Genomic DNA, 16,823 nt, shown 5'->3' with positions numbered 1-16,823 from the left:
GGGTGAGGGGTGTTACATCTCAGCATACGAAGCATTTCAAGCAGCATTCCCCGTGGTTATTGTTTTATTTACATCGCTGCGCTTCCCAGTCCCTGTGCTGTTCCCCTGAATTAAAAACAAAGTGCCGTGGTACACAGCGCACACCACAATGCACGGCAGCGCCACCATCATTTCCTTTGAACTCCAGTGGCTCATTAATATCGTCGGGCCTTTGTGTGTCGGCTTTGATTTAATAAATCTCCAGTGGAAACTCGGGTTCGAGGCAGATAAATAGAGAAATTCACATCTATGTCCAATAAAGGTCATTTAGGCTCTTCATAGACAAAATCAACAGGATTATTTTTTTATATGTGGAGACACAACGCTCTCTCAGAGTGCAGGCCTCACCTTCCCAGGGAGGCCCAGCTGTCCTCGGTCCCGTACCCCAGGGAGCTGCCGGGGCTGGTGGTTGGCGAGTGAAGGGGGGAGTCCCCTGGCGGAAACGGCGATGTTTGTGCGCTGTGCAGGAGAGGGGACAGCGGCAGGCTGTTCTGCTCTGCCCACGGGGAGTACCCGGAGGGCTCCTCGTCTCCACATCTCCCGCTCCCTGCGACGAGAGGGAACAGGTCTGAGCCACGCCAGCTAAACAGAAACACAGAACTGCTGTGCCTTGATAATTTAACTGCACAAACACAGCAGCACGCAGCATGGAGCATTAAAATAAAAAAAGCTCAACCAAAAATAGTGTAATGACAAAGCCTGAGAAGAGGTGCTTAGTTGTGTAATCGCAAGCAACTGTAATAGAAGTCAATTGCAAAAGCATAAGTGCCTATTTGCTGTTTACCGTAGCTTCCATTCTGCATGGAGGGGTGGCAAAGGCCGCCCCCGGGAAGGCGAGAGCAATAGGGGTGGCCCAGCTCGGGGGACGTTCTGAAGGGAGGGGGGGAGCCGTCGCGGCCGAACGGGGGGGGCGAGGGGCTGGAGTAAGGCCGGGAGCTGGGAAGCGTGGGGGTGGAGCACGGCTCCAAATGAGGCAGCCCCGGGGATCGGCTCCGCCGGAATCCCAAGCCTCCCGCAACCTGACACGTGAACACAAGAGCGGCGCCAGAGAGCGCACAAGGTGAGACAACAGGAAGAACGCGCACAAAATCAAACACACAAAAAACAAACAGCCTGATTACAGTTGTACATATGTACATAACATGTACATAACAGCTGGCATGTTTGAAGTAGAACAAACATCAGGAGTCATTATCTGTACCGCAGTCCGTAATGTCACCAGTTCAAGGTAATCACAAAAATCTGGGTCACACACCATAAAGGGTGACGCACTGTATCAGATGGTCAGGCTAGTAAATCACCCATTTTGTGGCAAAGGCTAAACAAGGCCATAAGTGTGTCAGAACCATCCTATCCAGCAAGGTACAATGGGAGGAATGGCTTTGAAGTTTCTGGCCACTCATGATTGACTACCATCTTCAAAGAGCTACAAGAGCACTGTATTACAGGGCCCCCTGCCCTTTGAAATGGAAGTGACTCAGCCAGAAGGCACACTGCTGAGGGGACCCAAAGCAGGCCCATATCTGAGCGTGGGCGCACAGTCCTACCTGCTCCCTTCCCTCGGACTCCGGCCACAGACACAGGGTCCCCAAACCTGAGAGGCACAGCCACGCACACGGTGTTAGACAAACGTAGCCGCTCAATTGACTTTCTGCAGCTTTTTAATGAAATTGAATAAAAAGGAAGCGGGATGTGCGAGTTGGTCACAGAGCATGGCTGTAATCAGAATAATGGCTCCGATGACCTGACATTTCAGTGAGGTCCACGGAAAACGGCACTGCTCATTACGGGCTAAGGGAGTGACTGGCAAATAGAGCGGAGGAGTACGGCAATACTGAGGATTAATGGAACCCTCCCTAGCCATCAAGCTAAATATAGACCCCACATTTCTACTCAATTCCCAAACTAAAGAAATAGAAAGAGGCAGGAGAGAACAAGGACTGTCGTTTGTACACAACTTGCAATTTTGAGGAAACTAAGACGTGAAAGATAAGGTCATGTTTTTCAGGACCACTTCCTGCAAAGGCATTTCCCAAATTATTTAATAAATCAAAGATGAAAATTGGGGTGGGTTGCCTGAATATATCACACTTGTTTACGTCTCTAGACATTTCACACTTGTTAGTGGAATGTCTAGAGAGAAGGTGCCTTCCTCCACCTCCCAGGACCCTCACCTGTTCTCCCAGAATCCGCACCTGCTCTCCCAGGACCCTCACCTGCTCTCCCAGAATCCGCACCTGCTCTCCCAGGATCCAGGCTGCTGTCGGTGGGGCTCCTGTAGGACTGTGGGGGAGAGCGAAGGCGGGGGCTGAGGCCGGTGGACGCTGGGCTGGCAGGCGTCTGCAGCAGGTTGAAGTTGTAGGCCACGGCGGCCTGGCACGCCACCACCCGCGGGTCAACGGGCACGCGGTTGGCATAGCCGGAGCAGGAGAGCTGCAGCGCGGAAGAGGACAGGGCCCCCCGCTCGCGTTACTCAGAGTGGGGGGGGGCAGGGGGTTTGGGGGGGGCGAGCGGCGGTACTTACGGACAGGGGGACGGGCACGAGCAGGCGGCTGCGGTACGGGTCGCACACCAGGCCGGTCCTGCTGAGGGGGCCGAGGCGCGGCAGGGGGCTGGGGCTCCTCCCGTACACACAGGGCCGCCCCGAGGACAGGGCCAGGAGGTAGGGCGGGGCGCCCTGAGGCACGCAGGGGCCCACCTGACCTGGGAAGGACAAAGCAGACCGCGCCCCACACGCGGCCGTGTCCCAGTTACACACTTTCAGTGCCACTCTACCATTACCGCTACAGCGCTGGCTACACCTCAGGACACAAATGGAGCTTCTGTGTATAGCATGAAATAGGGGAGTGCTGCGTGTTTCAGGGGCAGTGGTTTGCTTTGCATTTCGGTCTGATCCGTGAATGTAGAATAATTTTCGTAGAATAATTTCAGTGCTGTTCATAAAAGCCTGTGATCTACTGCCAGAGAATCCCAGCGCTCTTCCACGGTGCGAGGCAGAGAGAGCCAGCTCTATTCAGATAGCCTCATAAAGAGTCATTTTAAAACGGGAAAATAGCGCCGATTGTTTATATTTCCGACTAGATTTTATTATAAAGGCTCAATGAGAGATTGATTTTTAAAAAGCTTCAAAGTAGATGCTTCATTGATTCTTTCATAAAAAAAGTAATACCTTCAGATAAAGCACAGGCACTGTGGCAAACACCAAAGTAAATCAGAGTGCCGTCTCCCATTTTAATTTTTAAAACCCACAATAAGGATTTAAATGTTAATCATATTGCCTGCATCTTTCAACATTGTGCCGAAATGAATACCCCAATCAAAGGCCCGGGAGGAAGCCTGATGGCGTGCATTAGCTCCATTCACAGCGGCACCTCAGAGAGGTGTGGACAAAGCCGGGGAAGCAAGAGGAGCTCACAGCGGGAAAGCTCTAACGCACCGCATCCTCTGCCACGCGGCACGCGAACGATTACACGTTACCCATTTAACAGACAGAGAACTACGACGGTGTCGCGTTGTTGTACGCAGAACTTCGGCCGCTCTCACCGTAACGTTCCCTCTGCAGCGGCTGCTTGAAGGGCTGTGAAGATGACCGCTTCACCTGAGAGGAAAAATGGAAAAGTGCGGGTGATGAAAACCATACAAACGGTCCTCCCTGTGTCAAACAAGGAGTTCATAACAGGTTCTCCTGACATGTTCAGGGTCATTTGTGTGTCATCTGACAGCACGAACAGGCGGAGACATGCAGGCGCACACGTGTGTGCACAAGCATACACACATGCGCACGTGCCCACGTCGACGACAGATCCTAATGATCTTTCACTAGATCATAATTAAAATGTGGTAAATTCAAAGGACTGAACTTGGTAAGACTGCCACATAACAGCGGCCACAGCAACTTCCCCTAACCTGCCAGCAAGGTTTGATGGAAAGAATGACCAAAAAAAAAAAGAACAATAAATAGGCTGACTGTGGACAGTCCGACCTGTCAATCAAGGCGGCCTCCCTCTAATCAGTCTTTCTAGCATGTGGAATGCCAGACAGCAAAGTGAAAACATTTAGCATACTGTAAGTATGATTTACAGCAGCAATTGGTCCTTTGCTCCAGTGAACTCCAGTGAAATTTAATTCAATTTACTAAACCAGACACAAGAGAGCCTGGAGCAATGTATTTATTTTTATTTGATTAAACATTACAGTCCATACTGCAGTTTGTCTCCGAAATTTGGAATTTAAGCAAGCATTACTTTTAATCATATCTTAACATTTTAATTTCACTGCAGCGACAAGTGCTGCTACGCTGGCATAACATGACTACTCAATATGACAGAATTCAAACAGGGCCCAAAATCAACCAAACAGTCTCTTACACCTGGTATGTACACAACTGTCCACACAGCCAAGGGAGAGCAAATAAATAAGCAGCAGTATTTATTCGTTGTTAATTAACTAGTTTATTAGTGCTACAGACAGCTGGAAACCTTCGCTGCTCAATATCTGGCTCAAGAGCGCACAGTTTAACGCAGAGGTGGGCTTTGTCTTCTAATTGGGAATTTTAATTGCGCTGCTCCACTGTAAGGCCTTTCCAAAGTGTCCATTCCTCTGACCCATGATGACCATGCAGAGAGCGCTAAGCACATGACGCACTGAGTGTGGGAGGCCCTACAAGAAACTGGCATCACTCAGCACCCACACCGAGCCCCCACTGCGACCCTCTCAACTGTGTTCATCAGACTTCTCAAATACTGACAGGGCCATTAGAGACACCCAGAGAAACGGGTTCCATTTTGCACTTCACTATTGTCGTCCTCTGCCTCTACTCGCTGTGTCTCGCCGTAATGCCATGGCTCGGAGGATGTTTCCGAGGGTTACATTCGGAACGTTCCGGAACGTTTCCGCCGAGGGGGAGGATGGCCGGGACTACTGATGTCACCGGGCGCAGCACAGCCGCGGCGCCTGGCGCAGCCTTTTGTGGCAATGCAGGCATTAAAGCTGCAGCTCGTCCTTTTCTTGAGTAAGTCTCTGCATTCAGAGCCCCTGTGCTAACAGCAGAGCTACAGCGCGCTACAGAAACCGAGCCAGAGCCAGTTCCCGCCCACAAGCGAACGCGCAGCCATATGGAACAACAGAGCGCCCGGTGACACTGCCACTACTGCAAACAGGAGAAGAAGCGGACTCATAGCCAGAGTGCCCTGCGAACGATTTGCTCCGGGAATGATTAGCCATCATACAACAAGAAATGTGTCAAAGCAACAGAATTACGTTTCCAGGCAGAGGGGGTGTCCAACTCTAGCGAAAGGAAACAAATCCACAGGGGCAATCCAGCTAAAGAACACTTGATCCTTAAGTGGGTAAAGTGCAGAGCAATCCTGAGAAGAGCTTTTGAAGGGAAAGCCTTGGCCTGCCGCGGTGTGAAAAGGCCTCAGAGCGCTGACTGCCACAAAGAGAGGGAGACACGGAAGGAGAACGGGGAATAGGTCAAGTCCCCATCGGAGATCATTCACACCTTCCGCCTGTTTTCCCAGCCTTCCTCTTCCTCACGTGAGCCAAGCTCACGGAACCGGGGCCAGAGGCAGTGACAACGTTTAGGGACGATCCTGGATGTGACGATACGGAGGGCTGAGAAGCATGAGCAGTATTGGCAGAGAGATGAACAGAATGAGATCACGCATCCTGAGTAAGGGAGATTTGTAAAGTGTTTACACGCGGCTGCAGGCTAAAGAAGTCCCAAGCTGCCTCCGCCCCTGTCAGTGCCCACTTCACTTCACTCAAGACCGCACGCCCCGCCAGCCGAACCCCGCCATCCCTCACAGCTCATCAGAACCGGCCACACCCGATTCTGCGTCTGCGGGGGGTCCGGCGCTCAGACCCCGGGCTGACATCACCCTGGCGGGAATACTGAGGGAGAGGCGCCGCCCTTCCGCATGGGTCAGAAAACAAGCGTGCCCGTCCGCAAGACTGCGCACCTGAGCTGCCCGGCATGAATCAGCCAGCCGCAGGTCCCTACCCTGCTCCTCTGGAGCACGGGGAGCACGGGGAGCTTCAGCAGCCTGCAGTGGGCAGCCAGCGCCTCCCCTCTCTCTCTCTCACTCTCCCCACAGGCCCGTCTGGCAGACCTGCAGCCTGTGAAGCTGTAGAGTACAGAGCGCTGGACGGGACAGACGCAGTCAGACCGCGTGTGTGCACAGGATTCCTCTGAGCCCGGGGACCGCGCGCAACAGCAAACACCGGCGGGAACGCGGAGCCGCAGAAACATCTCCTCACCGCCGCTCTCCCGTGAGCCGCTCGCACAAACATCTAACAGAGAAACCCTCCCGCTCCCTTTCATCCTTATTATCTCTCTTCAGAGCGCAACACGCCTGTGAAAGAGTCCCAGCGCTGAGCAGCCTGTACTAATGGTGACGCGCGCTGGAGGAGAGAAGTGAGGGCGTGGCACGTCGCATCACAAAAACCGCCCTCCCCCGACTGCCAGCAAAACCAAAGGGCCAATCGACTACCTGTCATAGAATGTGATGTGATGACATCACTCCGTTTTAATGCTAATTTCACACTATTAGCATTCCCATCCCATGGATAAGCTGAAGGAAGCCATGCCAAGATTAGCTAGGCCCTGCTGCCGCATGCTACGCTTGCTTAAGCCAGCCCGCTCTAATGCTCGTGCTCGGTGACCGCGGGGGTCCAGGAGAGGCGGCACGCACCGTGATGCGGGGCAGCGAGGCGGGCAGCCGGCGGGTCAGGGCGGGGCTGGCGGGCCCGCGGGGCACAAACTCAGGCGCCAGGGGGTTGAGGACGCCGCCGCACCTGGACTCCACGACGTCCACCTGCTCCAGCAGGCCGGGCAGGGTGGCCCCGTGCAGGCTCCCCTCGGAGGCGCACGCGGACAGGAAGCGCTCCCAGATCCTTCTGGAACGCGGAGACAAAAGGGAAATGGGAGCGGCCGAACATCCTCACACGCGGCCGTGTGGCACGCGTGCGGACGGTCGCAAGGAGGGCCAGACCGACCTGCACTTCCCCATGGTGCAAAGAGCCACGGGGTCTCCCACCACGGCCAGCAGGGACTGAGCGCAGAGCAGGACGGAGCGCAGGGCCCGTGGCGAGGAGAGGAAGCCCAGCTCCCTGTCCTCCACAGACTCCTCCTCCTCCTGGGCGGCCTCCCTGCGCCGCGCTCCGGAGGCGCCCGAGGCCCCGCCCACCACCTGCTGCTTAAGGGAGTGGCGCGTCCGAACGGTGCTGAGGAACAGCACGCGAAAGTAGCGCCCTGGATTTGGGGGAGGAGAGCGTGAGACAAGCGGCCAGATAAAAAGGTGCCGAGAAGAGTACTTTCCTTATGCATCTTGCCTGTCGCATGCATTATTAATAGCCATGCATGTCAGAAGATGTAGCTCATACTGTGCTCTTTGTGGTCCACTGACGTGGACTAAACGTGAAGCAAATAAGGTCCTGAAAAAATTCACAGTTGAAAACATCCGAAAGAAAATAAAAGCACAGAGTCACAACAGTAACCTGTGGTTTACACGCACATGGTTTTCTGCTTGATGCCACAGGACAAAGGAATGAGGTACAGTAATAAAAGGATGGGTATTAATAGTACAGAGGGGTCAGAGAGGCAGGCACATTTACAGAGTGCATTTGAACAGCTAACAAGAGAGAGCGAGAACATGCATAGGTGTGTGTGTGTGTGTGTGTGTGCATGTGAGAATGAGTGTTAAGTGTGCAACAAAGATAAGGTAACTACAACTACAAGAGAAGGAAAAGGAAGTAAACATACAGAGAGTACATTGAGTAGGAGTTAATGAGGCAGGCTTTTAATCAGCCCTGCTGTAACATAGGCTCTGTTTTCATTGGAACCATGCATCTCATTGGTCTCTCTCCCGGTTGATTCTATTTTTTACCCATTTTTATCCATTAGCTATCTCTTGAATAGAAGTGGAAATTCTGTGAGCAGCAATGTAGTGGAGGGCCTAATAGCAGTGATTATTCAGCAGGAGTGGTGACCAATGGGAACAGTGCAATCTGTGACACGTGCAGTAACTATGGCGGTGAGGGCCTGGACAGAGAGCGCAGGCTGACCCGGCAGGGTGACGAGCGTCTGCACAGCTGCGCAGCTGAGGTTGCGGCGCTGCAGTTCTGAGCGCAGGCACAGGGCCTGACTGGGGTAGGGCGTCAGCACCCCCACGCTGCCCTCTTCCAGCTTGCCCCACGACACCGGCCACTTCTTACACAGGTTCTCCACCTGCTCCGCCACCTCCAACACCTGTGCACACCACAGCATGAGCCTAACGTTCACGGGCACAGCACACACTGCATTACCATGCAATACACTGAAACATACTTTGATACGACTCAAATTGACTTCCTAATGCTTCCAAAGGTAAATGCTTACTAAGAGTAAATACTATTCAGTTAATTCCCTAAGATGAGTTGATTAATGTGAATCCATGTAGTGTAGATAATCATTTCCCTCTGGAAAAAGCTCAGCCCTTCATAGCTAAACCCAGCCTGTTAAGGAGCGTATGGATAAGAGTCTTGAGCTTGATACAGTGGAACTCTGTGACATCAGAGATGCAGAGGGAGTCCCCCTCACCTCTGCGTAGTTGAGGTACCCACAGCCGCTCTTGTCCGTCCCCCACGCCACGAAGAAAGAGAGGGGGAAGAAGTCTTTGTGGACGGGCTGTTTGCTGCCTGCCCTCAGCTCCCCCTTATAGAACAGCTCAGAGACCAGCCTATACACAGCGCACAAAGAAACGCACAGACATTACCGATTCTCCACTACCACAATAATCAAAGCCACCGCAGGTTAATGCAAATCTCCACTTCAAGGACCCCAGCTTTTCCACAGAACTGACTTCTGTAATGACAGAATCATTGCTGGAAACACAAAAATGACCTTAGAATATAATGGCGTGGAAATCCAAGTGGAATGGATATGTAGAAACAGAATTAAACGGTTTTGCATAAAACTTGGCACGGTAACATTGTGAGGTTGTTCAGAAACACTATCCTATTCAGAAACCGACATTTGGAGTCCCACAGAATGCCTAATTGGCCATGACATTGCCCAGAAAAGGCTTCAGTCAGCAGGCATTCCCCCCACTACATCATGTCTCAGCACCTCCTCAAGCCCATGATGCACCTGCAGTCTGCCTGCACCAACTGCGCAAACAGTACAGTCCTCCAGTGCAATGGCTGCGCAGCATAGACCGCAAAGTGAAAAGAAGTAGTTTGGCTGCACATGTTTTGGGATGAACATAAGCTAGAGCAGTGGTAACCAATCCTGTTCCTGGAGATCTACCATCCTGTATGTTTTCACTTCAACAAAAATTTGGCACACCCGATTCTACTAATTAGCAGCTCAACAAGTCCTATAGCTGTTGAACGTGGTGTGCTTTGTCAGATTCGGAGTGAAAACCTGCAGGACAGTAGATCTCCAGGAACAGGTGTTGGTTACCACTGTGCTAGTGTACTCATTCAAATTAAGAGAGGATGTTATGTTAAAGCACAAGCCTTTAAATGGCGTACAAGCCTACAAGTAATTCAGTTAACATTCCTTAACTGAGCTATAGACATAAGAGCAAATTCATTTCAGTTGACTATGGAAAAAGTATTGTTGAAACCTCACATTGAAATGAGTTTCCATGAAAATCCTAAACATCAACAGTCTTAAATTTTAATGAGATGGCAAACATAAAAAAGGGGCCATTTTTACTTTCCTAAGATTTCTTTCATTATTATGTGGAGCATGAAGGGACGAGGCTGAGACCTGTACTATTACACATTTTTGTGGTTAATAGCAGTCACTCAGTAAAGTAAATTATATAATTCTCACATCATTAAAGTAATTGACTAGCCAATATTATACTTCAGTGAGTAAAAAGTATGCTGTGTTTTTCCGGTTGTTAGCTATGGCTCTTGTAATGGCCTCTGCTGCCCTAATTTTGTCCGTCGCCATGGTTCCGTGCTTGTCATCGCCTTTCCTCCGTCCGTGAAACATTTTAGGAAATTAGTTTTAAGCAGAAATCCTGTCATAGGCAAATCATTTTCCTCAATTCCTTAACAGTCTTCTGAAAGGCGGCTACTTCCTGGAAAATTAAGCCTCAAGTAAAGGTGATTTTTTCCTTAATTCAATTCGTTCCAATACTACTCCAATCAACAGAATCAGGTTCTGCCACTGCTCCACAAAGCTGAACAAATTTACAGATTCTCCTGAATGTGAAGAGTGCAAATGTGAATGTATAGCACGGCACTTCATGTCATTTTAAAAGCAATCCGCTGCTGTTTGCAGATCCTTCCCTGGCTCTTGCCAGACATTTTTCCAGCATATTTAACAGCACTAAAAATGTGCGTGCAAAGAAACATAATCACACAGAATTGGGAGATATGCCATTACCTTCAATATAAAGATTAGGTCAGAGGTGAAAGAGGTGCGGATATTCCCCTGCAGAACTTCAAAGTTCAAATTTGAATACTTACACAGTTCAAATTTATAGTTCTCTGCTGTGCTTTGTGGCAGAAACACGTTCAATAATTGCCATACTGACACTACTTTAACAAGACAGTGGATATTCTACAGTGCAAGCCCTGAAAGCTAAATAGTTATTCTTGGAGAAATGTCTACTCTTACATGTAGCATTTATCTTTGATTTCCCACAATTTGTCAGCCCAAACACGTGCTCACAGCTTTGTCAGAATGAAAAAATATCAGTTGTATCCAGAACATTAGCTGTCAACATAGCTTGTAGCATATAACAGTAAAGACTGCCTCTGGTCTATTTTTCCCCAAGAGTGAAAATACTATCCGCATATCCCTGCACAGTCAGCTTTACGGCTCTTTTGTGTCTTTATTCAATCTATGGGCCCAGTTCTAGGTGCACAATAGCATATAGTAAGTGACGTCACAGTTGTTGCTGACAACCCTGAAATCGACACTAGCGCTGAAATTGCGACTTTCATCCGGATCAATCTAGAATTTATCCAGGACAGGAGACTGATGGGAAATGGTTCGATATTTCAAGGCATGGTTATAAAAATACACAGCGCTGTTAACATTCTGAACCTTTTTCAATAGGTAAAAAAAAATGCAAAATATTGCACGTGAAGGACACATTAACATTCTGAGAGACAGGTCTGTACGCACCACACTGAGCATGTGCTGGGGTGTGGTACTGGCCTATAGACGCTGTTGGCCAATTGGACAAATCTGGGAGGGCTCCAAAGAAGACAGAGGAAAGCCTAATGAACGTGCGTATGTGTCCAGTGCATTACGAGACGATCCAGGCATGAAATGGAGATAACAGCCTGTGTGCTTCAGAGAGAAACACACCTGCTGGTAATGGGCCGTCATATTACACACAGCATGCACAGCCATGATCGGGCAGTCCTGAGAAATAAATTCGCACAACCCTCGTTGAAGTTTACAAGCTGTCAAGATTTTACTTTTGAGGTGTTTTATGTCTTCTGGTCCAAGTTTCTTTGTTAACATTAAAGTAAAGGTCAATGAAGGTAGTTCACAGACAAAACCAGGAACAACGAAGCAGTAATTCAAATATCTGAGCGCTGTGTAGTTTTGATTGTTTTTATTTTACAGTGATAGGAATAAATAGGGAGGTAAATGTATTTTTAAAATGTGTAAGCTGGATCCAACTCAGAAATAATTCCTGATGTTCATTCCAATGAGTCATGGATACAACAGACTATTTCGACAATATACATTTGTGCTTAAATTTATATTTACACACTGTTATATTACATTTTCAAAGAAATTAGCTATCAGTTCATTGATACAATGTAAAACATGCTGTATCACACATCATGTAACATAGCCGTAATAGTAATACAGTTACAAATGCCGTCTCAGTTCAGAAACGCAATACTACTGACAGTAGTCATCACACGTGTCAAACTGTGTGCTAAGTGAAATGGAGCACAGCCCATCCATTGATCTCTCCTATAAGAGGGCTTTCCCAGGCACCTTGTAAATCATTTTATTCCCCTCACTTCTTAAAGGTAATGCTGATTGACCAGTGAATAGTAACAACTTAATCACATTTACTACTTTTTAAAATGCTGTCTAGCCCCGGTGCACTATGATACATAATTTCATGTATTCGTACCCCATATTAAGTATTGTCTTTTTGCACAATAGCCATACGCATCACCAGTAGACAACGGCACATGCGTTTCCCAGGTTCATCATGGCAATAACTACAGAACAAACAGCGCGTAATCTGGAAACGCTATAGATCACTATAGAAGGTAGGATATACAGAAGGCTTTGCCCATTATCTGGAATATGTATTCTATAGGAGCTGAAAAGTGGAATGTTTGTAGCTTAAATACATACTAGTCACCACAGGGCTAACGTAGTTAAACACTCACCTGACGATGTGCTGCTGTGAGCGGTATTGCTCAGTGAGCTTCACCCAACAGCTACTGTCCTGAGGATAAAGCCCAGAAAGCCGCTCCAGCAGGGGGCGCTGCAGACCTCGCTCACGGGCAAATTCACTGTACACCAATGGTGGGAGCTTTGGATAACAGAGAGAAGGGACCCATGAGAATTCCCTGTGTCGCAACCACGCACTGCACAATTCACTGGCAGGCAGAACGAAGGCAGACTGCCCTCTTGTGTGCAGAAACTGAACACACCAGTAACAGCTATCGAATGTCAAGGTTAAATCAAAGCAAAGAGCCAAACCGTTAGAACCCACTGAGACTCTTAATGCGTTACATGGATTTTTGACCGAATTCACACCATGGTGATTGTCCTGACGAAGCAGAGGCTCTCTCTCACCTGGGCGGGGTCCCCCGCCAGCACCACGCGGGTAGAGGGGCCGGCCAAGGAGAGCGCCATCACGGTCTCGCACTCGGGCGCCGACGAGGCCTCGTCCACCAGAACGTGAGTGAAACACCCTGGCAGGAGCAACATGAACCGAGCACCACCACGGTCAGCCCTTTACACCACTTAACATATGACCGCAACCACCTTTCCACCTCACAGGAAACACTGAATAATAAGGTTCTTTTAAAAGTGTTATCAAATTCAGACCCGGAAATAATATTAGCTTGCCATCTGGTGGCGAATGTGGGAATAACAGATGATTTCATAACAGTAAAGAAGAGGCAGGATTCTGGCATAATACTGTATAACTGGAGCGTGTAAAGGTGCCAGTTGTTCCTAAAAGGATGGAGCGCTGGCCTGGTGCTACCTGTGTCCAGCCTGAGCTGGATGAGATGCTTGGCCTGGCGCACGGTGCAGACCACCACCCTGCTCCTGTTCACCTCCTCCCTCCACGGCTGCTGGATCTCTGCGGCGGTGCTGTGAGCGATTCCACTGCAGCACTGCGCTGCGGCCACGGCATATTTCCCCGGCCTGCTGCACCCCTGCAGCCTGCGGACAGGGCGAAACAATGCGCCATCACACACCACACCATCACACTGTGAAACAACACACCATCACACACAGCCACCACACAGTCACACACAACACCATCACACTGTGAAACAACACACCATCACACACAGCCACCACACAGTCACACACCACACCAACACACTGTGAAACAACACACCATCAGACACAGCCACCACACAGTCACACACCACACCAACACACTGTGAAACAACACACCATCACACACAGCCACACACAACACCATCACACTGTGAAACAACACACCATCACACACAGCCACCACACAGTCACACACCACACCAACACACTGTGAAACAACACACCATCTCAGCACTGCCTCCACACAGTCACACACCACATCATCACACTGTGAAACAACACACCATCACACACAGCCACCACACAGTCACACACAACACCATCACACTGTGAAACAACACACCATCAGACACAGTCACACACCACACCATCACACTGTGAAACAACACACCATCAGACACAGCCACCACACAGTCACACACCACACCATCACACACAGCCACCACACAGTCACACACCACACCATCACACTGTGAAACAACACACCATCTCAGCACTGCCTCCACACAGTCACACACCACACCATCACACTGTGAAACACACCATCACACACAGTCACACAACACACCATCACACACAGCCTCCACACAGTCACACACCACACCATCACACTGTGAAACAACACACCATCAGACACAGCCACCACACAGTCACACACCACACCATCACACACAGCCACCACACAGTCACACACCACACCATCACACTGTGAAACAACACACCATCTCAGCACTGCCTCCACACAGTCACACACCACACCATCACACTGTGAAACAACACACCATCACACACAGTCACACAACACACCATCACACACAGCCTCCACACAGTCACACACCACACCATCACACTGTGAAACAACACACCATCAGACACAGCCACCACACAGTCACACACAACAACATCACACTGAGAAACAACACACCATCACACACAGCCTCCACACAGTCACACAACACACCATCACACACAGCCTCCACACAGTCACACAACACACCATCTCAGCACTGCCTCCACACAGTCACACACCACACCATCACACTGAGAAATAACACACTGCTACGCTATAGAACAGGGCATGAACACAGTGTACCCTGCACAGCTACATCTGGAGCCAGCTGGATTTTTCAGCCATTTCCCTTTGGATCAAGCACAGTCTGTGACAGTTCTGTAGTGGTTACCTGAGCAGCCAGTCTTCAGAGGTGGAATGCCCCAGCATAATCTGGAGCTCATTCATGAGCGCGTCAGCCGCTGCTTCCGACTGTGAGCACAACAACACCCTGTGAGTAACAGGCAGTGGAGACAAAAAGCGAGGATTACAATGTGCCACTCTAATCAACACTCTCATGGTATGTTCACAAGAACATGTTTGCCACACTGCATGAAACTGTATTCTTACATTTACAATGGATGCATTGCAGTCAATGACTATGCAAGCATCTGATGAAATGCACATTTGCATTGAAATGGAGAAATACTGAGACCATTTTCCATGGAAGGTCTTCCTCCGGATGCACAGGGTCAACCGGTCAACTGGTGTGGGAGGGTGCACTAGAGGTGCCAATCAAATACTTTCTAACTTAATGGTACTTATTACATGCCTGGAGAACAAGAAATTAACGTCAACGTGCAAACAGTATTGCTGTGATGACATCATGACTGGAAAAAAAGAAAGAGGAGAGAATCGATACAAATTCCCACTCCCATACAACAGGGAGTGTTTTCTCTGTACCGTGCATACTATTGCATAGCCAAATATGTTCACCTTGAACATACTTTCAGCCATAAACACAAAGCATACAGTCCTGTGTGCGGGGTGTATCACACTGTAATACAGAAGGTGTACCTGTTGATGTCCTCTCCCAGCAGTGCCACTGTGGCCTGGAGCAGAGTGAAGGTTTTTCCTGTGCCAGGGGGACCACACAGCAGGACAGGGGGCAGCTGCAGGGAAAGGGGTGCGGTGATGACCCCCAGGGCTGCCCTCTGCTGCTCGTTCAACCTGGCATCCATCCCCTCAACACTGCAGCCATGTACAGACACACAGACACAACGATCACACACACTGCAGCCATGTACAGACACAGACACAGCGATCACACACACTGCATCCATGTACAGACACACAGACACAGCGATCACACACACTGCAGCCATGTACAGACACACAGACACAGCGATCACACACACTGCAGCCATGTACAGACACACAGACACAGTGATCACACACACTGCAGCCATATACAGACACAGAAATCACACACTGCAGCCATGTACAGACACACAGACACAGTGATCACACACACTGCAGCCATGTACAGACACACAGACACAGTGATCACACACACTGCAGCCATACACAGACACAGACACAGAAATCACACACTGTAGCCATGTACAGACACACAGACACAGCGATCACACACTGCAGCCATATACAACACAGACACAGCGATCACACACTGCAGCCATATAGACACAGAAATCACACACTGCAGCCATATACAGACACAGACACAGAAATCACACACTGTAGCCATGTACAGACACAGAAATCACACATTGCAGCCATGTACAGACACAGCGATCACGCACACTGCAGCCATGTACAGACACACAGACAGTGATCACACGCTGCAGCCATGTACAGACACAGCGTTCACACACACTGCAGCCATATACAGACACAGACTGATCACACACTGCAGCCATGTACAGACACAGCGTTCACACACACTGCAGCCATATACAGACACAGAAATCACACACTGCAGCCATGTACAGACACAGCATTCACACACACTGCAGCCATATACAGACACACAGACAGTGATCACACACTGCAGCCATGTACAGACACACAGACACAGCAATCACACGCTGCAGCCATGTACAGACACACAGACACAGCGTTCACACACTGCAGCCATATACAGACACAGACAGCGATCAACACACTTCAGCAAAATACAGACAGACACCCACACAAATAGACACAGTGATCACACACACTAGAGCTGCACACAGACACACCGTGGTAATACACACACTAGAGCTGCACACAGACACACCGTGGTAATACACACACTAGAGCTGCACACAGACACACCGTGGTAATACACACACTAGAGCTGCACACAGACACACCGTGCTAATACACACACTAGAGCTGCACACAGACACACCGTGGTAATACACACACTAGAGCTGCACACAGACACACCGTGGTAATACACACACTAGAGCTGCACACAGACACACCGTGGTAATACACACACTAGAG

General features: G+C 49.6%; 1 protein-coding gene across 5 annotated transcripts in view; it reads right to left on the bottom strand.

The window, feature by feature from the left end:
- LOC118217201 (probable helicase with zinc finger domain) overlaps positions 1-16,823 on the bottom strand; it is a 33,383-nt gene that overhangs the window by 9,341 nt on the left and 7,219 nt on the right. For 3 of the 5 annotated variants that reach the window (XM_035399035.1, XM_035399040.1, XM_035399047.1), the window contains exons 14-28: positions 15,390-15,563; positions 14,725-14,823; positions 13,239-13,420; positions 12,824-12,942; positions 12,412-12,557; positions 8,621-8,759; positions 8,107-8,290; positions 7,039-7,294; positions 6,735-6,939; positions 3,583-3,637; positions 2,564-2,742; positions 2,214-2,472; positions 1,587-1,633; positions 824-1,058; positions 388-586 (exon numbers count right to left, since the gene is read on the bottom strand). In XM_035399035.1, coding sequence (XP_035254926.1) covers positions 388-586; positions 824-1,058; positions 1,587-1,633; positions 2,214-2,472; positions 2,564-2,742; positions 3,583-3,637; positions 6,735-6,939; positions 7,039-7,294; positions 8,107-8,290; positions 8,621-8,759; positions 12,412-12,557; positions 12,824-12,942; positions 13,239-13,420; positions 14,725-14,823; positions 15,390-15,563 — 2,478 coding nt within the window. The remainder of the gene's footprint in view (positions 1-387; positions 587-823; positions 1,059-1,586; positions 1,634-2,213; positions 2,473-2,563; positions 2,743-3,582; positions 3,638-6,734; positions 6,940-7,038; positions 7,295-8,106; positions 8,291-8,620; positions 8,760-12,411; positions 12,558-12,823; positions 12,943-13,238; positions 13,421-14,724; positions 14,824-15,389; positions 15,564-16,823) is intronic. The other 2 variants (XM_035399057.1, XM_035399067.1) reach the window with 2 other exon arrangements.

Source organism: Anguilla anguilla, chromosome 2, assembly GCF_013347855.1.
Source record: "Anguilla anguilla isolate fAngAng1 chromosome 2, fAngAng1.pri, whole genome shotgun sequence".
NCBI lineage: Eukaryota > Metazoa > Chordata > Actinopteri > Anguilliformes > Anguillidae > Anguilla > Anguilla anguilla.
Note: the sequence above shows the minus strand (reverse complement) of the source record. Positions and strands in the feature narration are given on the sequence as shown.